Genomic DNA, 26,976 nt, shown 5'->3' with positions numbered 1-26,976 from the left:
ACATATTCACACATGCACACAAAGTAATAATACATTTAAGCCAACATCCTTCCCCAGCACTTCCTCCCTCTCTCCCCACTCTCACCCCTTGGTCCCTTTTCTATGCTGGTCTCCCTTTGATTTTCTTTTTCTTTTTTTTTTTTTTAATTAAATTTTTTAAAAATTTTCCTTTGATTTTCATGAGATCCCTGCCTCTCCACTCTCCTTTTTCTTTTTCCTCTCTAGCTTATACATCTGACAGAAAACATTTGACCCTTGGCCTTCTGATGTGGGCTTATTTTGCTTAACATAATGATCTCTAGTTTCATTCATTTTCCTACAAATAACATAATTTCTTTCTTCTTTATGGCTGAATTAAAACTCCATTGTGCATGTATACCACAGTTTCTTTATCCATTCATCCAATGATGGACACCTAGACTGGTTTCATAGTTTGGCTATTGTGGGTTGTTCTGCTGTAAACATAGATATGCATGTATCACTGTAGTTTGATGACTGTAATTCTTTAAGATATATACTGAGGAGTGGTATTGCTGGGTCACCTGGTGGTTCCATGCCTACTCTTTTGAGGAACTTCCATGATGATTTCCATAGTGGTTATGCTAATTTACAATTCTACCAGTAGTGTAAAAGTGTTCCTTTTTCTCCACATCCTCTCCAGCATTTGTTATTGTTTGTATTCCTGATGACTACCATTTTGACTGGTATGAGATGAAATCTCAGTGTAGTAATTTCTAATGATGTTGGATATTTTTCATATATTTGTTGACCATTTGTATTTGTTCGTTTGAGAAGTGTCTATTTAATTCACTTGCCAATATATTAGTTAGGTTATTTGGGAGGTTTTTGTTAACTTTTCTGTGATCTTTATATATTCTAGATATTATTCCTCTGTCAGAAGAATAGATAGCAAAGTTTTTCTCCCATTCTGTAGGTTCTCTTTTCACATTCTTATTTCCTTTTGTGCAGAAGCTTTTAAATTTGATGTCATCCCATTTATTAAATCTGGGCATTTTATTTCCTGAGCCTAAGGGATTTTATTAAGAAAGTCTTTGCCTGTACCTATATGCTAGAGTGTTGGCCCTGTGATCCCTCTAGGAGTTGCATAGTTTCTGGTCTAATTTTTAAGTCTTATCCATTTTGAGTTGATTTTGTGCAGGGTGAGGGATAAGGGTCTAATTTCATTCTTCTACATATGGATGGATAACCAATTTTTTCAGCACCATTTGTTAAAAAGGCTGTCTTTTTTCCAATGTTTTTGGCACCTTTATCAAGGATCAGATGACTTTAAATATTCACACAGTTTCTTTTTCTTTCTTTCTTTTTTTTTTTTTTTTTTTTTTTTGTGGTGCTGGGACCTTATGCAGGACCATAAGCCAGGACCTTATGCATGTGAGGCAAGCACTTTACCAACTGAGCTGTATCCCGAGCCCTCGCACAGTTTCTTAACCTGTGGTTCATGGACTCTTGGGAAGGCTTTAGGAAGTCTGTATATAGCTAAGAATTCTAGGTAAAATGTTTTATGGATGTATTTTTCTTTGGGGAGAGTTTCTCTGACTTTCATCAGGTTCTCAGTGGTTTCTATGATCCAGTAAAAAGTTCCATGTGACAGACCATGTTGGTGACAAAATCAGGGCATTTCTGCCACCCAGATTTCACTTAAATTATTCCTTCTAATGGACCATTAGGAGGAACTAGTTCCCTTGCATTTTAAATGTTATAGGAAAAAAACATGGTATTTACTTTTGTCTCTGTAATCTCTGTACATTACACTTTCCTTATTTCTAAGCAAGTTAATGGTTTCCGGATATTGCCAGTTGTGATGGCACACGCCTATAATCCAAACTTCTCAGGAGACTCAGGCAGGAGGATCACAAGTTCAAGGCCAACCTGGGCAATAAAGGGATTCCTTGTCTCCAAAAAAAAAAGGGGGGGGGGGTTTGCCAGGTAGTAAAAATGAATTTCACTTGCATAAGCATTTAAAATATTTTTTCTTAGTCGGTTTTTATGTCATTTTCTGTTTTTCAGATTTTAGCCTTTATCTACGATGTGAACATTCTTTTGTTTGAATTAAGTCATTCTGAGTTTCTTCATCCTGTAAATTTTATATATTCATTGGCAGAACAAATCTGAATTAATGCACAGAAATCCTTACTTTTAGAGGAGCCGTTTGGAATGCATATCTTATAGCTTGTGGGAGGATTGATATTCATATCTTAAGACAGGAAGGCAATGAGTCCTGCTTTATTAACTCTATTTGTTGTTATTGTGCCAAACAGAACTGAGGCCACATTTTAGCCTGGCATCTGAGAGTGATACTGCCGATCCAGAAGACCTGGATGTAGAAGATGACCATGAGGAACCACCTTCAAATCAAACTGTCCGAAGAGCCCAGGCTGTCATTGAAGACGCTGTGGCTACCTCAGGGGTGAGCACACTCAGCTCCACTGTGTCCCACGATTCCCAGAGCGCTCACCGATCACTGAACGTGCAGCTTGGAAGGATGAAGATAGAAACTAACAGGTAGGTTCCCTGGAAGCTGAGTGTGTTTTTGATCAACTTTAAAAGCCTGATATAAAAAATAAAATAAAAGTTATTGGTAATTTTTTTTTAAAAAAAGCCTGATCCACAGGACATACAAAATATGATTCCTTTATCTCATTCATGTATGTACACTTGATTAAATGCCTTTCTTTATAAAAGTAGTCTCTTTTGCCGGATACCACTTTCTGCCCCTCCCGTTTCAAGCCTTCTTCAGCACCTTTTGTTGATGTTGTTGTTGTTTATTTATTTTTGATAGTGCTGGGGATCAAACCCAGAGCCTCATGCAGAAGGGGGCGAGTCTAACACTGGGCTACACTCAGACTGATACCATTTCTTCAGTTGGTGCTTTATCTCCAAGTGCACTGAAAATTTCAGAGTAACGAAGTTGCACCCTCCTAGACTGTCTTGCCACCCAAAGACTTAGAGCAGCATGTTCCTTCCCATAGATAGCTGAAAGATACAGAGAGCCCACATTCTTGAAAGCCCAGGATTTGGAATATCGAGTTCTTTCAGGAGAAGATTTCTGCTTGAGGGGGCAAAACGAACTTTGCACTTTAGAACATTGAAAAGATGATAGATGAACGCACTTATGATTCCATTCTGTTTTTAATATGCTGTGACATGCCTGGACTGTAATTTGTCTTTGAGAATTTGGTAGCATAGAAACCACACAATCAGGTTTTTTTTAAATTTGTTATATATGACAGCAGATCGCATTATAATTCATATTACACATATACAGCACATTTTTTTCATATTTCCGGTTGTATACAAAGTATATTCACACCATTCGTGTCTTCATACATCTACTTAGGGAAATGATGTCCATCTCATTCCACCATCTTTTTTACCCACCTCTTGCCCCTCCCTTCCTTTTTTACCCACCCCTTGCCCCTCTGTTTTATCTAGATTTCATCTCATCTTCACATGCTTCCCCTCCCAATCCCACTATGAATCAGCCTCCTTATATCAGAGAAAATATTTGGCATTTGGTTTTTTGGGATTGGCTAACTTCACTTAGCATTATATTCTCCACCTTCATCCATTTACCTGCAAATGCCATGATTTTATTCTCTTTAAATGCTGAGTAATGTTCAATTTTGTATATATACCAAAGTTTCCCTATCCATTCATCTACTGACGGGCATATAGGTTGGTTCCACAGTTTAGCTATTGTGAATTGTGCTGCAATAAACATTGATGTGGCTGTATCCCTGTAGTATAGTATGCTGTTCCACACGATCAGGTTTTTAAGTGAAGAGTAAATACTTCCTGTTCTTCACAGATGTTGGTACAGTTCAAGGTCTGAATCTTTATGATTTATAGCTTCCTGTACTGGCTACCATTGACACGTGGGAACTGACTTTATGGCTCTGGGTTAACAAAAAAGTTTTGTTATTTTTTTAGTGAATCAGGAAAAGGTGTTCCATATTTAGAAAACTTAGTTAAAAATTCTAGTTCACAAGGATATTAAAAAATCTTATTTCTAGTCATAAGTTCTGGGTTTTTATAAAAATTTTTAATTTTTAAATTTTGAGATAGGGTCCTGCTAAATTGTTGAGGCTGGTGTTGAACTTGGGATCCTCCTGCCTTAGCCTCCTGAGTAGCTGGCAATAGTAGGTGGCAGGCATATGCCACCATGCTCAGTGAGGTTTTTAAAGTAAAGCTTGGATTCCAAACTTAGTGCAAAATTTATCTGACATTCAGAAACACGAATTTTGGTTGCATGATTTAGTAAATCTATATAGATTCATCTTCTATGATTTACGTAGTGACCTTATTTTTTGGTTCTGGGAATTGAACCCAGGGGCATTTAACCACTGAGCCACTTCCCCAGTCCTTTATTAAATTTTATTTAAAGACAGGGTCTCACTGAGTTGCTTAGGTCCTCACTAAGTTTCTGAGACTGGCTTTCAACTGGTGATCCTCTTGCCTCAGCCTCCCAAGCCACTGGGATTACAGGCATGCGCCACTGCTCCTGGTGAAACTTTTTTTTTCTTTTTTTTTAATGAAGGGAAATTGGCTCTCTGACTTCATATCCCAATCTCAGGCTCAGAAACCCAACTCTTAAAGAACGTGGGTCTTTTCTGAGACTTCATTTAAATCTGGTGTCCCTCACTCCTCTTCTCAAGCATTAGTCCAGTTCTAACACCCCATCCATTATAATAAATGCTAACTTTAGTCACTTCTCTGTAGTTTACTCTCACCAGTCCCGAGTGGGGCTGTTTTTTGGACCCCTGCTCTGATCTCTGGAGGAGGAGAGTTCCCATGTTACTGCTTTAGTCCAGCCCTCCTGCTCCTGGCTTCTCTTCAGAATTATACAGATAGTAAAGCTACTTTGTTTACCAAAGAGCTGGTAGATCTGCTCCTCTGGCTCTGGGCCTCTCCTCGACACACCCTGGCCATGTCAACAGGACCTGCCTCCCTCGGTACAGCTGGATACACACTCCTTCCCTTCTCTCCCTGGCCCGTTTCGTTGACCTCTTGTTCACCACCTGGCACTGCCTTCTGCCTGTCATGCTTGTGCCATCAGCTGTCCCCAAAGGCTGCTCTTTTCCAGCTGCTTTCTTCACATCTTCACATTTCTTTTCTGAGGCTTTCTTGGCCCCAGCTGAAATCCTGCTTCTCAAGTCTGCCCATTCCTCTTAGAAGAGTAGGATTTGCCACATGCCCTTACTAAATTCAAGACCAGCCTCAGCAACTGTGAGACCATCTCAAAATAAAAAAATAAAAAGGGGCTGGGGATGGAGCTCACTGGTAAAGTGCTCCTGGGTTCAACCCCCAGTACCACACATACACACACACAAGGTCAATATGGATAATATCATAATTGATGAAAAACACTTAAGATAATCACTTTTCTGCATTTTTTGTAATGGCCCACACATTGGTGTGTTTTCTCTATAGTTACAGTTGAATCTGTGAAATCTATAGGATCATTGGCTCCTTTGTCTTTTTTCAGTAGTGTCTTCCATAGTTTCTCTGTTGCCCTCAGAAAGTAAGATGGGCTACAGCATTTGCTTCATGCATGAATTGAAGAAAGGATGGTGATCTAGTACAGGCATTGAGTAACTGAAAGCAGGGACCGGTTGTGTGTGTATTGGTCCTTTTAATTTTCATTTGAAAATTACTTCAAATATAAATGTATGTATATTGTGAAATGAATCTAGAAGATGTGTGGTTGCTTTCAGGAAAGGTTGTAGTTCTCGTGTTAAAAAATCTTAAGCTTATGAATTGTGTTGCTATAAACATTGATGTGGCTGCGTACCTGTAGTATGCTGTTTTTAATTCCTTTGATATCCTTTAGTAGATGAATGGATAAAGAAAATGTGATATATATACATAATTGAATATTACTCAGCATTTGTAGGTAAATGGATGTAGTTGGAGATTATAATGCTAAGTAAGCCAATCCCAAAAAACCAAAAGCCGAATGTTTTCTCTGATATAAAGATGCTGATTCATAATGGGGATGGTGGGGGAGCATGGAAGGAATAGACAAACTCTAGATAGGGCAAAGGGGAAGGAAGAGAAGGGAGGGGGCATACGGGTAGGAAAGGGGGTAGAATCATATGGCAGTCTGTGTACAACCAGACTCTGTGTACAACCAGAGACATGAAAAATTGTGCTCTGTCTGTGTAATATGAATTGAAATGCATTCTACTGTCATGTAGAACAAATTAGAGTAAATAAATAATTTTTTAAAAAATTTAAGTTTATAATATTTAGGATGATCAGCTGGGCATGGTGGCCCATGTCTATATTCCAGTGGCTGTGGAGGCTGAGGCAGAAGGATTGCAAGTTCAAAGCCAGCCTCAGCAATTTAGCAAGGCCCTGTCTCAAAATAAAAAATAAAAAGGACTGGGGATGTGGCTCAGTGGTTCAGTACTTCTGGGTTCAATCCCCAATATCAAAAAAAAAAAAAGATTTTAGGATGATCACTAATGAAGGTAAGTCAGACTTATCCAGCTCTTCATTATTAGAACATCAATAATTCTAAATGGCAAAAACAAAATGTATATTTTATTTCTATTTAAGAATATGCTGTCAGAAAATGTTCTATAAATTTACACACAAGTAGATGGAAGAACATTATTAAACCCCAGTTTGGAAGCAGCTGACTGGTTAGCTGATTTCTCTATCATACAATTCTATCAATTCATCTGAGTTTTTGACCTCACGGAAGATCCTTGCCATACTTTTCTAGAACACAAAGGCAAACAATTACCTTCATTACAAAATATTTCCCTACTAACTGAACCCAAAGTAAAACTAAAACTGGTGGATTGGATATATACTGAAGATAAATAATTTTAAGAGCTGGATTTGGGACAAATTAGGTGGCCTGTCAATGCTGTGATTCCAATGCTAAGTTCTGGCATTTTGGGGGAGGGATGGGGGTACCAGGGATTGAACTCAGGGGTACTCAACCACTAAGCCACATCCCCAGCCCTGTTTTATATTTTATTTAGAGACAAGGTCTCACTGAGTTGCTTAGCACCTCGCTGTTGCTGAGGCTGGTTTTGAACTCTTGATCCTTCTGCCTCAGCCTCCTGAGAGCTGCTGGGATTACCGACATGCACCACCACACCCAGCTAAGTTCTGGCTTTTAAATATAAAAAAGAATGTAGCCTAGGCAAACATGCATAAAATTCTAGAAAATGTCCTTGTGTTTGAGAAAACAATAAGACAATGCCATTACTATTCCATACATGGAGATCATCAAGATAGACAAATATATGTACCAGACCAAAAAATGGCTAGCTTAAAAAATCATTCAGAGCATGCTGTCCGTTGTTCAAGTACCATTTATACTGAAGAATATAAAAAGTATCCCCCATGCCCTCTGCTTTCTCCTCTTGCTTTCTATTCATGCTGGTTCAGCATGTTTACTCTGCAGGTGACTTTGTTTACCTTTCTTCCTCAACCACCTTCTCTGCCTCTCATTGTGCTTTATTTTTGACCCACTCTCCTATCTACTTGGTTATAGTGCTTCTTCCATCCTTAAGTCCTGTGGGAATGGGGTGGAGCTTGGGAGACCGGACAGGAGCCCCTGCTCAGCCCTTGCAGGACTGTTTTCTAGGGCCTGAGGCTGCACCAGGGCACAGAACAACCCTTACTAGAAGCCAGGCACTTTACCTGTGCTTTCCCATTCAATGCTTACAGTAATCCTTTCTGCAAGATTTCCTTCTTAGTTTAACAAGTGAGAAAACTTAAAGTCCAGGGACATTAGGTAATTTATCTAAGATTAACACAGGAAGTACATGTCTGAACTGGGCACAAGCCCAGACCCATCTGCAGAAACAAACTTTTGGATGGAACATGGTCCTGAGTTAAATCTATCCATAGTCAGAAAATGAAACAAAGATAACTCGTTAAGAAAAAAGTGTATGCAATCATTTATCTTAGTGATCTTACTAATAATTATATAAGATATAGATATATATATATATATCTATATCTTAGTGATCTTACTAATAATTTTAATAATTCTGAATTCAAGTTATACAAATATATTTTTCTACGAAATAGAGAAATGGAACATCTCTTTTCATAACTTGGAATGTTTTCTCCAAGAAACAGTGTTGGACATGGAGAGTAGGTTTCTAGTTGATTCTCTGTTGCACAGTGAACCTCCCATAGTAAGAACTGTTATGAATATTATTTCTCCTTGTTTGTTGGAGGCTGCATCAAATGTCAACCAAAAGCTAAAAGTACCAGGAACACAGCTGTCTTTTTACCCACTTTGCCAACCCTACCCTACCTCTCGGAAGTGAGAAGAATAGGAGCAGCAACAATCATTAACATTTATTGAGCACTTGCCATGTGCCAGATAGTCTAGGCAACCTCATCTAAAAATATTCTTCAAATTTTTATCACTTAAGGAAAGTGATTACCTTTTTGTTTTTCATTGATTATGATATTATTTGTATTTACCAATTTGGATTGAACCCAGTAGTGCTCTACCACTGAGCTCCATTCCCAGCCCCCCACACACATACTTTTTTTTTTAAGGGTCTTACTAAGTTGCTGAGGCTGGCCTTGAACTCATGATCCTTTTGCCTCAGCCTCTGGAGTCACTGGGGTTATAGGCAAGCACCACCACACCTGGCTTAACAACTGTTTTTGATGAGAGGTCTTACATGTAAAATTAACACCCCATATTTATGTTTTTGACACTTATTGTCATAATAAGAAATAGTAGAACCGTATCTCTGAAGATTGTAGAGAACCATCTGGGAGGATGTTTTTGAATTCTTGCCTCGAAGTTCAGTCTTCCAGAACTTTGCTGCTGGGTTGAGGGGAGGAGGCTGAGGCGCTGCAAAATCAGTGTTGCCTAGGAGCTGTTGAGACATGCAGTCTCTGAGCTCACCCCAGAGCTACCGTGTCAGAATCTTTATTTCCATAAAATCCTAGGGGTGTCTGTGCTTATTGTAGCTTGAGAAGCTGGTGTCCAGAATATCACTCTCTCAACTCCAGCTTTATGATCCCCTCATCCAATGTTATTTTCTTCTGCAGATTACTGGAAGAATTGGTTCGGAAAGAGAAAGAATTACAAGCACTCCTTCATCGAGCAATTGAAGAAAAAGATCAAGAAATCAAACACCTGAAGCTAAAGTCCCAACCAATAGGTGAATAACAGAAAATTTTGAAGTAATACTGTTCAACCAGGCTGCCATGAAAAGCTGATAAGACCAACAGGCAGTTTTATTGCATGGCCTAGCATCTGTCCCTTCTACCACAATGACAAGTGGAATTTGCCATAGGGAAAAAAAAAAGCCAATTCTTAACTGTAACAAATTTTTTTTTGAGGTGCTAGGGATGGACCAGGCCCTTGTGCATGCTAGGCAAGCATTCTACCTCTGAGCCTTGGAAATTATCATTTCTTACAAGTGTAGTAAAAATGGATGATTCATAGTTACCTTTCCTGAGATTATATATTATTGAGGTAAATAGGGCTTTCCACATTTTTTATCTTTATTTCTTTTTAAAATTTCACAATGAGATTTAGAATAAAATAACACTATTTTGTTTTGCATTTGTATTTGGTGTATTCTAGCTCTGTTTTCCCCTTATAATTTGAAGAGGCTTAAATTGAACAAGGTACAACAATAAAAAGTCATGGGTTGAAACTTTGAAGAAATATACTCCATGAGAAATTGATGGTGAAAGATAATCTTTAGGAAATGTTACTTAGCCAATTTAAAAGAAAATTAGTTATTGGTTCAAATATTTGGTTCTTCCATATTATTATAAATAGTGAAAAAAATCAATTATTATAATTATACAGTTCACTGTTGTTTTCATCTTTGTTGCTTGAAAAACACAAAGCCACAAGTTTATTCTAAGAAACTATGAAAGTGATGTGGAAGTATCTCACATTATTGCTTCTGACTCTCCACTCACTAATGGACTAACTAGTCTTCTGTTTATATTATTGTTTATACTGCCAGTCTCAGTGGTTCCCATTAACTATTCTCTTGATAGAGTGAAATCTTTTAATAAGTATCCACAAATGTCTGGGTACCTTGAGGGGATCAGAAGACCTCTGGTAGGTGAAGCTAAGAATGTCCCTCTCAAATCTGGTTCTAGATATTCCTGGGTTGGCTGTGTGTCACCTGAACTCTCCTGGCACAACCACTGAAGATTCTGAGCTTACTGACTGGCTGAGAGAAAATGGAGCTGATGAGGACACTATAAGTCGGGTAAAGAAAACCATCTGTGGGACCCGTATTCTTTCACTTTGTGTCATAATGTCAAGGGCCTGCTGCCTGCCTGGCATATTCTAGGCACAGAGGTTATATTGAGCAGCAGATCAGATCCAGCTGGCAGATAATTCCACAGATTAAAAAAATAATTATTCACTGTTAATTCTATGAAGGAAAAGTTTTGGGGGGAGGGGGAGGTTAGGGAAGGTTCTCCTGGAAGGTTATGGATAAACACAAAGAAATATGGAGAATAAAGTAGACTACCTGTAGGTAGATATTTTGGGTGTCTACAAATAGGGGAAGATCTTTTGGGGGTTGGGGTGCAGAATGTACAAAAATAAGAAGGCAGGCAAAAGCAATGCTAGTCACAGCCATTAGGGATTTTAATGGTTTTGAATTTAAAATAAGGAAGGGGGGGGTCAAAAAAGAACTGAAAGAAAAAAGCTGTTCTCTGGCTAATATTTTTGTTTGTTAGATTTTTAATTCTCTGGGCAGTGGATATTTGTTAAAATAGAGCTTCTTAGTGAATGTATGTCAGAAATGTTTTCTCTACAAACTATATTATATCTGTAATGACCTAATTCCTCTTTGATCATTATAGACTTTTATGGTGAGCCTGAGTAGACATTTGTGTATTAAAATTATATGTATGTGTAAACACATATACACATTAAGAGGTGATCTTATTACTTGATAGAAAGGACCTTTTAATGTTATATTGATTTCAGTTTTATATTTAAATTTTTCAAAAGCTAAAAGATGTCTTCTTCCTTGTTAATCAGTTGGACCTCTAAATAAAATCTGGGGTCTCCTTAGAAGTCTGCATTCACAAGTTGCTGCTAACTAAGCTGAAACAACGCTCTTGCCAGTGGGAAATAATGCATCCAATCAAGTTCTCCAAAATATGTATCCCTCTAACTTATGCTCAAATCACAATTGAGGAGTAATAATTAATGATCCACTAAATCATTGCCCCTTTGTTTGACTTAAAATTGAAAAGCTTCAGTTTTTAAACTAGGACTGTGGATTTTGTAGTGAATTCTAAGAAAGTCAATTTCAATAGCCATGAAAAAGTAAGTTCAGAGACTAAGCATAAGCAGTAACTCTCTAGGAACATTTCTGTCTACTTGAGTAAAAACAGAGCTACACAGCACCAAGCCTCTGCAGTACAAACAAGGGTCTATGAGCCCCAGATGGAACTGCAAGTGAGCCTTCTCTGTTCCTTAGAAACCCATTCAGAAATTGTGTCCCTTTAGTCCATGCGTTTGGAAGTCACGGATGCATCTCTTTGTAATTCTTTGTAGTGGGGAAGCCTTTTTTTCTGATCATTCCTGAATATGGTGTTTTCAGTGGATTTCCTTGTAGATTCATTTTTAATCATTGCCAGTGTTTGTGTTATGGACAGAGTTAATTTTTAAAAAGTACATAAGACACTTATTTTCTGCATATGCTCAACTTTCTCTACAGTTTCTGGCTGAGGATTATACACTCGTGGATGTCCTCTACTATGTTACTCGCGATGATTTAAAATGCCTCAGACTAAGGTACCACTTTTTTTTCTAAGTTGTGACGGCAGAACGAGCGCTGTGCTGAAATCGAAGAAGGTTCCTGCCCTAGGTCTCTAGCTAGCTCTGTGCCCATTGGCACAGCTCTTTTGTTTTCAGCCACCCTGGGTAAGCTTAACTGGGCCAGGCTTTTTTGAGAACTCCAAAACTAGTATTTCTGTAGAAGGGAGATTTTTTCTTGAATAATATGCAGACTAAGACCATGCATGTATGATAACGTTTCATGATTGTCTCATACTTTTTATAAACACTAGGATGAGGGGATGGTTTGCCACCCCCAAACCTGCAACATCTGAGACAATTTGTGAGTTTTCTCTAGCAGGCCAGGCATATCCTTTACTACTACACCCACCTCTGTGAAGACATTTCAAAAATGCTGAAATAGAAAATGATGGTTTGAGGCCTGGCAGTTTGTGGGAGTGGAAAGGAAAGGAATGGAGAGATGATGAGAAAATATGTACAAAAAGAATACTGATAAGATGTGGGGATCTTCATGTTCTCATCAAAGCAACTGAACACTTAAGAAGTCACTTGTATATTTCAAGGGCAGTGTTTCAAGTGAAATGTTCTCTTCGCCATGTTCTTGTGTCTTCACGCAGGGGAGGTATGTTGTGCACACTGTGGAAGGCGATCATCGATTTTCGAGACAAACACACTTGACTGCCATGCAATTTGATCTTCGGTGGAGAATCTGAAAATTAATACAGAACTGATCTTCTTAGGGGAGGGAGAATCGAAGGGAGAGAGAGAAGCTGCACTTTAAATCCAGTATTTGTTTACTTTCGTTAAAAAAAAAAATAGACAAGACACACTATGAAGTTTCCTAACTGCTTCTATTTCTACATCCTTAAGGACTCTTCATAAGGACTCTCAAAACAATCTTAATTAGAATTCTAATGTCGAGGGTTATTTTAGTCTAAACATTTTTATGGAGATATTTTTAACTCAGCAGCTATTGCACTTCAGCCAAATGTTTATTTCACACGAAACAGATACACAACATTTCATGTGATCGTGTACCACTGGAACAAAACCAAAATGTGACCACAACTTTTTAGGATTGTGTGTGTTCTGTAATATGCCCAAGAATTGAAGTAGAAATGCAGAATTTCAGTTATTGTATAAAGTTTATGTTTTTTTAGTGTGCAGAATCTGAGAGCAATGGTTTTTACTATCTGTATTAATTGTAATATTGACTGTATTTTGTAACTTAATGTTTCTGGCCTGGAGTGCATTTGTCTGTTTATGTACTACTGAACGTACCAGTTGCACATGCCTGGATCATAGTAATGTTAGCTTGTTCTAAAGCTATTCATTGTGTTAACCCATTGTGTTATATTTACTCTAAAATTAAAAAGACTCCCAACATACTGTTTTGATAAATTCCAAAGAATTCTTATTTTGTGTTCACAAACTAAATGATGGTGTTAAATTTCCAGTTGTTTCTTCAACTTTAAGTAGAATCTGTCTTCTGTTCAAACAATCAAAGGACAACTGATGTCCAAATTGTTTTCAGGGGGCAACAGGTGGATGAAAAAGAGAGTGAAGAAGAAAGATAATAAAGGAAAGCCAATGTGTTTTTTTCAAAGCCCTAAGTTATTTTGAATGATGATTATGTATCTTAAGGGGTCTGCAAAGAACATCCTAATAACCCCGAATTGTCATATTTGGGGATTTTTTTTAAGCTTTTTTTCTTTTTACCCTCAGTACTAGGAATTGAACCCAGAGCCTCCCAGTCTGGTAGGTAAGCCTTCTACAACTGAGTTACATTTCCCAGCCCCTTAAATACTATATTTTTGTGAGCCTGACCTTGTTAATAGGATTAATTCTAAAAGTCCTAATAGATGGGTGAATGAAATAAATTTCTTACATACACAGGAATCTGATTATTACACAGGATAGAAGTAACAGAGTTGTTTGTGTATCATGACTTGACCCACATAAAAGTCTTTGATAATAGGAATCATCATTAAGTGAAAACTAAGATACAGTATTTCTTACATTGCATTAGAGAATACAAAACATTATCACAAATATTTTCTCATTTGACAGCTGGAACAATAAAACAGCTACATCTTATTTTACATCCTAATTTGGAGGGTAGATTGTTGCGTCTTGCACCTTGTATGGAAATTTCAAAGGAAGTAGGTCTAAATTTGATGATCTTTTATTAGACTCACACTGAAATGCTGGGTACCCTCACTAATTCCAATCCTCAAGTGTTTCTCTTGGACTGTATATATATAGGCTCAAGCTACCCTTTTTCAACTAACTCCTCAGTGATAGAGTCTTTCTTTGGGACTTTTCTCCTACCCTTTCTCTGTGGGCACATGTCCCTCTATGCCTACATGGTTCATAATACATTTCTAAGTCAGCATCATTAGGCTTTTGTCATTTTGTGTCTTGGGCACAAAAGTAGGTAGTTCTGCTAATCGGTTCAGGAAAAGTCTGCACTATAAAGGCGTTTAACATCAATCGAGGCCAGGATTTTCAGTCTAGCTTCCTGTTAAAATGAGCTTGATGTTGATTAAAGATAGTGATGCTACCTGAGCTACAGTATAGCTTAGTGCTAAAACTCATGTTTAACACAGACAAGGCCCCGAGTTCCATCCCCAGAGATTGTGTGCCACCACCTCAGAAAAACTGTTTTAACTGTTTTTTATTGGTCTGGAATGGGGCAGATACCAGTTTTATAACACAATCCAATCCCAAGAAGGAAATTCCAGGTGACACCTGAAGAGGGAAATGGAGAGCCACTTCCACAGAAGTAGTAGTCAGATGGTTATATTCATCGGTTGTTACAGACATTACAAACATAGCCTGGGAAAAAACTTATCACTCACCTTGTGATCCCAGGCAAATTAATTAGCCTCCCTGTGTCTGTTTCCTCATCTATGAAATGGATGTAACATCCCTTCCTCATATGGTTGTTGTAAGATTCAGAGAAGAGCTGAGTGCTGTGGCACCTACCTGTAATCCCACTGACTCGGTAAGCTAAAGCAGGAGGATATCAAGTTTGAGGCCAGCCTCAGCAATTTACAGAGAACTTCAGGAATTTAGTGAGACCTTATCTCAAATAAAAAAGGACTGTGGATGTGGCTCAGTGGTAAAGTGCCCCTGGGTTCAATCCCCAGTGCCAAAAATAAATAATTAAGGCAGGTGAGGTGCTTAGCACAACACTTGGCACATATAGTAAGGACTCGGGTGCTGCCTGCTATTGGGATGGCTTGTCATTCACTCAAAAACACTGGGTAGTACTCAAGTTCACTGTAAGAGGTGGAATTAAGACGCATCAGAAACATCAGTGGTGTAGTAAGTGCTCCAGTTACATCTAACTGCCAGAAGGGATCAAGAAAATCTTCCCAGAGAAGTGAAGTGATCTTGAAAAGATGGTTTGGAATAGAACAGTTATGCAGGGGGAGTGCTTGGAGGAAATACTGGGAAAAGCAGATCTAATGTTTCCTTTTATTACATTTAGGTCTTTTTCTCCAAACTCTATCATCATATACTTTGTTTCATTCATTGCTAGGCCACCACATAAAGGAGTTTGGCAATGAGGAATGCCTACTATGTGTGAGGCACTGTATCAGTACAAAAGACATACTCATGATGGCAGGCAGGGCACGTGGTGTCAGCAAGGTCATTGGCAACCTGTCAACAAATAATATAATGGATGGTTCTAGACCTTATGGAAACCCTGTAGAGAAAACAGAAGACAAAGTCCTACTACCAAAAATACACATCAAGTTGAAGACACAAATTTGTATAAAGTTCCACCCAGTCATATGTTAAAGGCAGAGGATGAATGGCAAACCCAGTAACCCCTGGTGAGGGTCAGAGGACAGGGCTGCTGAGAGCCAGCACGGGGTGAGGGGTGGACTTAAGAAAGGAGGCAGAACTTAACCTGGGCCTTGTAGGAAAGGTGTTATTAAATAAGTTGGGACCAGGGAATCACTGTGGGCAGAGGCCAAAGGTTAGATGGAATTTGAAAGGTGTTGTGGAGAAGTGAACAACTTGGTTGGCTGGAACTGTGAGTAATACAGATAAAAGATAGAAAATGGTGTAGAGGAAAGTTCAGGGACTGATGGGGAAGTAGGGTTGGGAAGGGAGTGGGGTTGATATTTTATTATGCAAAAACAGGGAATCTCTTAAAGGGCTTTGAGCAAGGGAGGGGAATATATAAAGTGGTTGTGTATTATAAGACTCACCTAGTGAATTTGTGTTAAGGTAAGTTAAGGGAACTACACTGGACTCATGAATGAGTGTCTGACAGGAGTCAGGCTAGTAGGAAGTTGCGGGGCATGAGTTAATTGAAAAGATTTGGGGACTATGGTGATGAAAGGGAAGGATAGATGTTGAGCCTAGGTGAGTATGAGAAGAATTCATATATGGGAAATTTGGAGGCAGAGCTGGCTTAGGATTTGTCAAATCAATTGGCAGGGCTTCATGATGGAATTGCACAGAGACCAACGGAGAATTAGGAGGAATTAGGGCTGAGGTCAAGGATATATATTCTGGATTTGGAAGTTGCCTGGAGTTAATAGTAAATGAGGGCTGTAAGAGACAGAGAGAGAAGGTCTGTGGCTGAAAATTTACGTGGGAGGGGGAATCTAAGTCAACCAAGGACACTAAAGAACTGGCCACAGGCATGAATCTAAGCCAGTAGGCAACCAAGAGGAACATGATGTGGGATCAGGTCTGCCGAAAGTTCAGGGGAATGATGGATTGAAATGCAACGAGTAACCTAATTTTGTGATGTGGGATTATTTAAAAAAGAATGCCAAGAGCTCATGCTTTCATTACTTTTGATGAACAAAACATGACAATATATTTGGGAGGGTTGGATATCAAGGAAGATACTTTCAGAATCAAAGAGGGCCCCTGGTGGAGAAACATCTAGGGAGTACAGAGATGAGGGACATGATTTCAAAGGAGGCAGAAGGCAAGCAGATACAGATGGTATCAGGAGGTCCAGCTCCTCCCCTGGACAGGGAACTGTGAAGATTTGCAGATTCAAAATGGATATGGGAGTTCCAGCAGATGGCTTCCATGTTCCAAGTAAAGTACAACTTGAAGAACAATGTGATGGTGTTTGACATTTAATAGATGTCATCCATTCTCTGCACAGTCATAACACGTACCCTGCTGGAGATACTGCATTAGGTTTAGAACACAGAGTCTGCACAGGGTCCAAGTGCAGGATTTGGGAGTGTCCCTTATTACCTTTAGTTTGTTTTTAGCTTGGGGCAGACTGAAACATAAGTTTAAAAAAAAAATAGAAGAATGGCCAAGCAAACACCAAAACAAACAAAACACCAATAAGTTGACTTATCGATAACTTGCTGGTTTACTCAGTTGGTAATCAGAAGATTGAAAACAAACTGTTTTCCTTTTCCATTATTCTGTCAAATATTTCAACTATAAATTCAGATAAAAGAGTCTTTCTAGGATTTAGAGAAAAGTGTCTTAAAAAGAAGTGTCTCAAAAATGACTTAATATGTAGTAAAAATTATCTTCTTGAGGCTCAGGCTGAGTTCTAAAACTACCTCCACTCACCTGCTACTTTATTTCCATTGAACAGAAATCTGTTCAGACTGATTTACATTTACATTTACATTAGCATAATTTACATTTGCCTTTCCTTTGTAGAAATGGTACTATAGGAAAACCCATAACCCATAACCACAGACCATAGCAGAAATGTCCCTTCATCAAAACTTCTACACATTCAGTGGGAAAAACAATCAAACAAAGACTCAAAAAATCAGGTTTTACAGGTAAAGATTTTGAAAATTGTCAACTCAGCAGGAAATTCAACATTGTTTTCAGATGCCCTTGAGTATCTAATACATTTTGCTGTGCTCCCTTTAAAAACCTCTGAAAGGGTTTTAAACTTCTGAGAACTTGATGGCTATGCTCAGCCATTGGAGGGTGTGGGAGTGTATTTCTATGTAACCAAGCGGAACAGGTTGCTGCTCAATTTTTGTTCCTTATGTTTCCATTTATGTAGGGTTTTTCCCTCTCTCAGCGTTTTGTTGCTTATCATCCGTTTAGGGCAGAAATTTGTTCTCTTCGGCTAAGAATCTGATTAATTAAATTAAAAAATCATCATTGTCTATTGCTTTTTTCCCTGGTCTTCCTGACTAAACCAGCAGTCACAAGGCAGTTTACGAATCGGAAACCAAGAATAAGAAAAGCCACATCAGTCTGCACAAGCTTCACTACCTTGTGTGCCCTGGAGCTCATCAGACAGAAGGCCTGGTGAAAAGAGAGTGTCGCCAGCAATGGCTTCCCAAACTGCGGATCGAGAGCGGATCCCAGCGTGGAATCCGGACTGTGTACTTCGGCTCTCCACGTGGCATCTGATTCTTGGGAGGCTGTCACCTTGAACTCCAGTCCCCGCAAGGCAGAGAGTGAGCTGGCATTGAGTTCAGAAGGGAAGAGGGCGTCGCCCAGCCCTCGCCCCACCTGGGCTGAACCGCGGTCCCTGACTCGCCCAGGCTCTAGATAGCGCGGTCAAGCCTCGCCGCCGACACCCCCGCGGACCTCCAGTGGCCGGCAGCAGGTGGACAGCGGCGGCCGGAAGCTGCGGGCGAGGGTGCGTGGCACCGCCGTTCTTCCAGCGTCTACTCGGCCGGGTCGCTCAGAGCGGCTGCCACGCAGCACCTGCCCGCGAGGGGGCGCGCCGGGCCCAGGCCGCCGCCGCCGCCGCCGGAGCTCGCCGCCCCCACGCTCTGCCCGCCCCACTCGGCGCTCACCTGGCTGGGCCGCGGGCCGGGAGGCGGGGGCCGGCGGGAGAGGAGCCGAGGAAGAGGGCGGAGCGGCTCTCGGAGCGCGTCATCGGAGCACCATGGCGGAGCTGGGAGCTGGCGGCGACGGTCACAGGGGCGGCGACGACGCTGCGCAGAGCGAAACAGGTGACTGCGCGGCAGGGACGGCCGGGGGGCGGCAAGCGGGACCGGGGGGCTGGTGCGGGGCGCCGGTGGCACCCCAACCCGCGCGGCCGCGGCCCGGAACGGCCGGCCGGCCGAGCGCGCTGCCCCTCGCCCGCGGCCGCCGGCCCTGACGCCCCGCTCGACTTCCCCACAACAGGTGGAAGCCCGCCGGGCCGCGGGCGGGGAGCGGACGCGGGAACGCCGCCCGACGCCCTCCCCGACGGGGAGGTCGAATCCCCCTGACCTAAGAGGGCGCGGGGAAGTCCTCGGCCAGGTGCGGCGGGGCCGGAGCTGTTCCTGGGCGCGCCGGAGGGAGTCTCGGTCCCTGGCAGGGTCGCCGAGCTGGAGCGCGCGGTGAGCGGCCGCCCGCTGCCCCGAGAGCGCAGTTCCCACCCGCGGGGCGAAGGCGGAGGGCGCGCGGCGGGACCGTGGGGGCGGGTTTGGCCGGCTCTGGGATAAGTCCACATGCAAGAGTCCTCAGAGTTCCTGCTTTTAGCCGGTGCTTGAAGCTAAAGTAAGAGCATTGGCCGGGCCGCTCCGGATTTGGTCTTTGGCCTCGGTATTGAGGATCTCCTTCTCCCGCAGCCGCCACCGTCACCCATAGGGACAGGGGCACATAGCCCCGGGACAAGAAGCGAATCTTCCCACCAACTCTTCATAATACGAAGCCGGCTTTTCCCCCTCGTGGTGTGTGTGTGTGTGTCTGTGTTCTTTTTCTTTCCTCTTGAAAAGACTACCTTGAAAAGCCTATCGTCCCTCCTAGCTCCTCTTTTCTTCTATTCGTGGCCAGTCTGCTCTCTCTGTGCCTTCCTACACTTAGGATGGGGGTGATGAGATAGTTTCTTAAAAAGAGATTCAAACTGTACACTCCCCAGTTGCAAGCTACTCCCATACACTTATAATCGGAAACAATCATTGTCTAAATGTAAGAATCACGACCAATTCCCTCAGAGGTATTGATTAGATGGTATACTTATTTTAACGTAACAGATCGTGAAAGCTTAAAATATTTGCAAAGTATGTATCTGCTATTGTAGGAAGAGGTTGGACGCTCTTGATTTACACCTTCAACCAAAATACCTGAGGTTAAGACTGACAAGGTGGCTTGCATTGTTTACTTTTAAGTCATGCTACTTCCTGTGGGGTGGTTGATCTTGTGTTAATCTTTTTGAAAGATCCGTAGATCATTATTTTGATTTGGGTGGGGAAGAGATGCCTGTGTAATTGCTTTGGGGAACTTGATGAACTGGGCGCTGAAACTGGGTTCCCACAAGCGAGGGCAGCAGAGAAGCCTCATGCTCAGTTGTGGACAGGTAACTGCGACTGCAACAAAATTGTTCTAGTGACTTAATATGCCTTGATTTATGCTAAAAAATAAATTTTCTAGGATCTGCATTGGAACTTGTTAAGACCTAAGTAAACTACAAACTAATATATTCAGTGCCTGAGCATGTCGAAGAATGAATTAGCCATGTTTCTTACAAATATACAAATCAATCATGTGCCAGTGAAATATTTTCTTAAGAGTGAAATTAAGTTAGCTGTTATCTGCATCATAGAAAACAATTCTTCCACACCTTTGCCTAGAAATTTCAGTTTTGAAGGGATACATTTTTAAAAATATGGTCTTTGGGATAATTGTACTTTATAATTTAACAAAAAAACAAACACATTTCTGGCCCAAATTTGTCCCAGACCTGGGTTACTATTAATGTTTTGAGTGCTCAGCAGTACCTGTGTTAACTGGTGCCAAAGATAGAAGATATAAAAGTACTCTTTGAATTTAGGTAATTGTGTTCTCAGAGAACAAGTGAGGTTTGCTTGAATTTTAATTTAAATTCTTCCATATATTTAAAATACATGACCTATATCTATTTTTTTTCCCCATGTACTGGGGATTAAACCCAGAATGCTTTGCCAGTGAGCTACCTCCCCAGCTCTTTTTATTTTTTATTTTGAGACAGGGTCTCACTAAGTTGCTGAGGCTGACCTTGAACTTAGGATTCTCTTGCCTTGGCCGCCCAAGTGGCTGGGCTTCCAGGTGTGTGCTACTGCAACCTGCCACATGACCCATATCTGAATATGGAATGTTAGAACTAACATTTCATGTTATATACATACAGTTACTGCAAAGTCATATTTTGTAAGTATGTATGTATATATTTTTAATAATCACTTTTTTTTTTATCTTGAAAACGTGTCAGGGAAGGAAACCTCTTATCACATCAGGAGGTGAAAATGGCAACCTCAAATGGTAACATTTCCTGAAGGATTCATTTTCTTTTTAGGTTGCATTATTTTGAGGTAGAGTCTACACTTTTAGTTTGTGTGTCCCTGATAAAGACTGTAATCTAATGTTAGGGCACTTTAGGATCTTAAGTTATTACAAAAGTAGTGTCTATAATGTGTTCAGAAGTATAGGTGTGTGAATATGCATATGTATATGTATATCAAAGATTAAAAATTGGTTGTGTACTATTTGAAGGTATTACATAAGTCCAACATTTAATAACATGTCTGTATTATTTGTTTTCTATTTAAATATAATGATAACATTGTTTGTGATGAAAACTTATTTTTCTTGAGAATGAACAATTCTTTAAGTGTACTATAATATTTTTCTTGTCAATAACCAAAGGTAAGCAAGAACTGAAATAAAATTGCCTTGAAAACAAGTTGGTTTTTTTTTTGTTTTTTTTGTTTTTATTTCACCACTAGAGGAAGTCAAGTCCTTTTTCAGGCTATTATGTTGAGTTATCAATGAGATGGGTGATCACAAAACTATCCTGACTTTTTATATTTAATTTATACTTATGTTCAAGAACTGTATAAAGTGATTTTGCTGAGCTAATTTCCCAATTTGATAACTTCTCCTAAAACTCTACTGAATTAAATGAAAACTTAAAGCTGCTTTTGATTAATTCATGATACCATCCTTTGATGTACATGAGAATTAGTTAATGTCTCTAATCTGTGAATTCTATTAATATTCCTTTGGGAGAAATGACTTAGAACCTAGAATTGGGCTTGTTTAATTCTCCTTAGTAAAACTGTGTGATGGGAAAATGTTTCCTTTGTGATCTTGATCACATCCCTTTGTTGAATTTTTCCAAATTAAAAGTGATCTTCAAGGTCTCACACTTAGCTCTAAGGGTCTAAATTAAATATCTGCAAATGAAAATGATAAAATAGGGGTTCAGACTGCAAGTTGATATTAAGATCATTCCTTTTGAAATTCAGGACCTACCTAAAAGCTGAGATGCTTCATTCAGGTGGCTGGATAGCTTTTCTGTTCTATGACCAGCTTTACCATTTGCTAGGTAGAGGAAGTATTAATAGTAGATTAGACAGTCATGCTCAGGAGCATGCATTTATGTGCTATCATTAGTTAGGCATGTGTGTGAAACCCTAATTTACATTGATTGGCATGTTCTCTGAAAAAAAATTCTGACATCTTTGTCTTGAACCTGAAAAATAATCATTTGAGGAGTTATTTTTTAAAAACTCAAATTTCATTATGTTGATGTAAGAATTGAAAATATTGAGACTTAGAATAATTTGACCAAGATATGTATATCTTCTATATGTCAAGCAGGATGGGGGCTAGCAGGTCGATGGTCCTTGAATTTAGCAAAGAAGACAAAGTCCACAAAAAAGTAATTGCAGGTTATGAAGAGTTTAGTGGAGCAAGAATCACTTATGGCGATCATCAGGGAGCAACTTTTGGGGAATGGCACGTAAACTTTAAACATGGGCAAGTGATATATAAAGTTTGATGGAGGAAAGGGAGAAAAATAAAAATGCAGATGTGCAACATAATAAAATGTTGGTATATGAACAAATGTCTAAAACCCAAAGTCTCAGAAGATCAATTAGGAGTGATGGTACATGGAAGCCAAATGGTAGAAGGGCTAAAGGCCAAGCTGAGGTTGACACATAATTCTAAGGGAAGGGTAATCTATTAATGATCCTTGAGAATAACAAGTCTTGATTGAAGATTGGCTCAGCATGTAGCTGTGTTCATGAATCTCAAAATCTTGATTAAGTATTCTGGCAAAAGAGCTCAGCTGTGCTTTTAACAAGAACAAAGTCCTTTCATCTGGGGAAGTTCTTCTCTTCTATTAGTTTCTGCTGCTTTGGGAGAGGTGTAAGTCGGGTGGTGAGCATGCTTTAGGAACATCTGCCCAGGAGACAGGTAAACCAGATCTTCTCTGGAGATCAGAGAAGTGGTAGGTCTTCTACTTAGCTGGTCCTCCTCCTCAAGAGTATGCTACAGAGTAGAGGATGGACTGAAGAGAAGAATTCAGTGACCTACAGGCCAACTTTGAGGTTACTGGAGAAATCCAGTTAGGCATTGGCATGGCAGGAGACATGGGAAGAGATTAATTCAGGATTCTGCAGAGGCATGTGCTAAAGGATCACAGGTAAAAAGGTAACGTGAGATTAAGCTCCAAGTTGGAGTTTTGCTCATTGATTTAAACTTGTCATTAACATAATAATGAGGAGAATCTGGTATTTGTGGGAGAAATGGAAAAGAGAAAACTGTTTTAGAAATGAAAATTTGTGGTATGAGAACAACCTGTAAATGTCCAAGACTGAAGTAGAAAATGGAGGTCAGGACTCTGGGGTTTCTTCCATGAGGGAGTAATTATTGAGGCCTTGTAGGGAGAGCTCAGGAAAAAAAATTGCTGAAGAGTAAAGGATAGGAGGAGGAAGAGCCAGTAGAGGTGGGTGGAGGGGTGTGAGCAATGAGGTACCTGCTGAGAGAGAGACAAAGACATCAAGGGTTCAAAAACTGAAGTTCTATGAGCTGCTGGTGTGTTTACAGGTAGTCACTGATCTACCCCGAAGAAGAATTTCAGTTGTCAGGTGTAAGAGTTGGTGCACCAGATTATGAGTGGGAAAGATTATAAACAGATTATAAATGGTGGGAAAGTAAAGATAGCCGAGTTTGATAGACCTTTCCATAAAATTTGCAGGTGAAAGGAAAAAATCCTTGAGCAGGTGGGGAGATTTTCAGAAACTTTAAAATTTGCATGCAGGATTTATTGATTGATGCACAGTTCTTAGAGCATTGTTGACTTTGTAAAGTAACCACTACTATAATCAGGACCCGGAAGCCTTCTCTCTGGACCGCCTACTTGCCCTCACCTTTGCATTACTTCCCCTAACACCTGGCAGCCACTAAGATACTTATGGCCTTTCTACTCTGGTTTTTTCAGAATGTCATAAAAGCGGAACCTATGCTTTGTTACATTTCGAGCCTGGATTTTTTTCTTTTCTTTTTTTTTTTTTTTTCATTTAGCCTAATGCTTTTGAGATTCAAACATGCTACTGGGTGTATCCATAGTTTCCTGTTTCTCTTTTGATGAGTAGTTCACCACAGTATGGAGGTCCCATGGTTTATCCCACCTGTTGAAGAGCAGTGAGTTATTTCTGGGTTTTGGTGTTATGAATAGTACTGCTGTAAATATTTAAAGGGTTTTTTTTTTTTGTATGAACATAGTTTTCTTTTGTATAAGGTAAATACCTCAGCGTGGGCTTTAACTGTATAATAAGAAATTGCCAAACTTCCAGAGTGGCTGTACAGTTTTACATTTCTTTAAGCAGTATATATGAGTTCTAGTTGCACCAAATCCTCACCAACACATGTGTATTGTTGGTTTTGTTTTTCACTTTAGCCATTCCACCAAGTTTTTTCAGTTATGCAGTGTAATTACCTCAAAGTGAAATATAGTACCTGTTTGGAGTGAGAACAGGTGTGATTGAGAGAACCTGGAAGTAGTGTTGTCCCAGATCCCAGGTATAATATGGAGTTGTTTGTTTTAATTTGTATTTTGTGGTGCTGGGGAAGGAATCCAGGGCCTCGCCCACACTAGGAAAGCACTCTACCACCCAGCCAAATCCCCAGCCCTGGAGTTTTTATTTGGCTGTATTGGTTCTTGATTCTCCCTGTCTCTTGATCCTCCTACTATTTAGTTCCTGTGGAGTCTGTGTTCTGAAGTGGATTCTGAACAGAAGTATCATCATGAAGCATGTCCATGCCCATTCCCCTTCCCTTATTAATATTTCAGCCTTCAAGTCCTTATAGAGGGGCTCTTCAGGATTTGGAAATAACATATATATATATATATATATATATATATATATATATATATATATATATATGATTTGTTAGAAAGCTGGAAATATTTGTCATATAACCTTTTTGTGATCTTGGTTATTAATTCCTTGTGGAATAATGTATATTGTCAAACTGAAGTTCTCAGTTACTGAAGTTTATTTAGAGTACTTTGTAATAGTTTTGCTAGTCTGTTTCTGGACCCTTAACTCCTCATGATGGGCTGGGTTCTGTGTACTGAATATGTATGGTGTTGAAGTTCATTCTTTTCTCCAGTTTTAGAGTTTATCTTAATCTCCAGTGGTAGTGGTTTCTACGTCTTCACTCAATTCTTGCAATGAATGCTCTTAGTTATAATTGTTTACACATTTAAGTGGCATTTGGGTTTTTCTCTATTCATTAAATGTTGTTTTCATTAGTATCTGAGAAATAGTTGAAAAAGAATCTATAAGCCAGGCTGGATGGAACACACCTGTGATCCTTGTGATTTGGAGCACACCTGTGATCCCTGAGATTTGGAAGGCTGAGGCAGGAGAATCGCAAGTTCAAAGCCAGCCTCAGCATTTTAGTAAGGCCCTAGCTAATTTAACAAGACCCTATCTCAAAATATAAAGGGCTGGTGATGTGGCTCAGTTTGTTAAGAACCCATGGGTTTAATCCCTGATACAAAAAGTATATGTGTGTATATATAAAATTTTCTTATTGGATGCCACTTTTATCAGTGCTGCCTCCCTCATGCTATGCAAGCTCTCTACCACTGATCTACACTGCCACCCTACCACTTTGAATTTTTATTTGGAGAGTAATATTTTTTGATAGCAGAAATTAACTATATGAGAGAATTAACTACATTGGGTGGTTCCTCCTTGATGCTCCTGCAGAAATAATTGAAGGCATTGTGAGAAAACACCCAGGAGAGTTGAACAGACAGCACAGATGGGCAGAGGAGCTAAAACTAACTTGGAAAAGTGCATTTGCAACATGTAAACTTCTTTGCAAGAGTTCTTTGTAAATTCTGTGTTCAAGATTTGAGATTTGGTATCTCACGTTTTTTTGTTTGTTTTTTAACTTTTATTTATTTGCAAAAACCTCCTTTCTGGAGTTGGCTTTTTGGTAAAGAAAAGCATCCTTGGCAATGGTAGAGCCTCCAGAGTATAAATGTAGATCCCCAACACTCTGTTGAATATAGAAAAGAAGCTAGGATAAGTCTAGGATAAGTCTAAATTTCAAGATGAAATTCTAGGGAGAAGCCCTTCTTTTAGCGTCCCCACACCCCGACACCTGGCCTGTTGAGTGGCAGTAGCAGGCATAATTGGCTCTACAGTGTGTCCTTGTGGCAGAAAGCTTGGCTGCTTCCCAAGACTTCAGGCCTCTGGTTCCTGAAGCTCCCGAGCCAAGTCTTCTGTGTAGCAGACAGGGAAGATAAAACCTGGTTGCTTGCTTCCTGCCTCCTGCTGCATTGGTTTGTATTCATGGTAGATGCTCTAAATTAGCACAGTGACACCTGTAACTACAGGCCTGGTGAGTTCATTTAAATACAGCTTGCTCCTTGACCATAGGTTACTTTGTTGCAACAATTATTGAGATCATGTGTTGTAGCATTGTTGGTTCAGATCATTGGTTCTCAGTCTTGGCAGCAAGTTAAAGTCACCTGGGAGCCTTTTAAATCTAGCAAAAGACCAGGCGTGCCCTAGGCAATTATCCGAGAATCTTGAGGGTAGGAGCCAGGTGGCAGTGGGTTTAAAACTCCCCAGGTGATACCTGTATGCTGGCAGTGTTCAGAACTGGTTTTGATCCATATCCTATTTTGTGCTGTTCCATTTGACCATCTTGGTGGGTTTGGCTGGTGTCAAGTATACTTTCTCATGGAAATCACGTGGAAAACCGTAACAACTATTGCCCTGCATCTAAGTGAGTTTACTCAATTTCTTATTTTGCCGCAAAAATTTTTAAGGAAACGTAGGTATGAATATAGGCTTAAGTCCATTCAGAAGCCAAATACACACACACACACACACGTACATATTTATGTACTTCATATATGAATATGGGAAGTTAGACAAAATATAAAAGCGACTTCTTTTCTGCTTTGCTTAGGATTT

At 39.9% G+C, this 26,976-nt stretch overlaps 2 protein-coding genes across 5 annotated transcripts in view; both read left to right on the top strand.

Annotated features, from left to right (window-relative positions):
• Positions 1-13,201, top strand: part of Map3k5 (mitogen-activated protein kinase kinase kinase 5) — a 203,646-nt gene extending 190,445 nt beyond the window's left edge. For all 4 annotated transcript variants that reach the window (XM_046450186.2, XM_046450181.2, XM_046450175.2 and 1 more), the window contains 5 exons: positions 2,280-2,523; positions 9,064-9,176; positions 10,138-10,250; positions 11,721-11,797; positions 12,418-13,201. In XM_046450186.2, the coding sequence (XP_046306142.1) occupies positions 2,280-2,523; positions 9,064-9,176; positions 10,138-10,250; positions 11,721-11,797; positions 12,418-12,478 (608 nt within the window). In that variant the 3' untranslated portion in view covers positions 12,479-13,201. The remainder of the gene's footprint in view (positions 1-2,279; positions 2,524-9,063; positions 9,177-10,137; positions 10,251-11,720; positions 11,798-12,417) is intronic.
• Positions 13,202-18,591: 5,390 nt separating this feature from the next.
• Positions 18,592-26,976, top strand: part of Map7 (microtubule associated protein 7) — a 175,748-nt gene continuing 167,363 nt past the window's right edge. Inside the window, exon 1 of the mRNA XM_058581462.1 lies at positions 18,592-18,735. Within this exon, the coding sequence (XP_058437445.1) occupies positions 18,669-18,735 (67 nt within the window). The 5' untranslated portion in view covers positions 18,592-18,668. The remainder of the gene's footprint in view (positions 18,736-26,976) is intronic.

This window comes from Marmota monax, unplaced genomic scaffold (assembly GCF_021218885.2).
Source record: "Marmota monax isolate L192 unplaced genomic scaffold, Marmota_monax_Labrador192_F-V1.1 WCK01_AAM20220418_F8-fsc00030, whole genome shotgun sequence".
In the NCBI taxonomy this organism is placed as follows: domain Eukaryota; kingdom Metazoa; phylum Chordata; class Mammalia; order Rodentia; family Sciuridae; genus Marmota; species Marmota monax.
The sequence above is the reverse complement of the archived record's forward strand: the minus strand, read 5'-3'. Positions and strand labels throughout refer to the sequence as shown.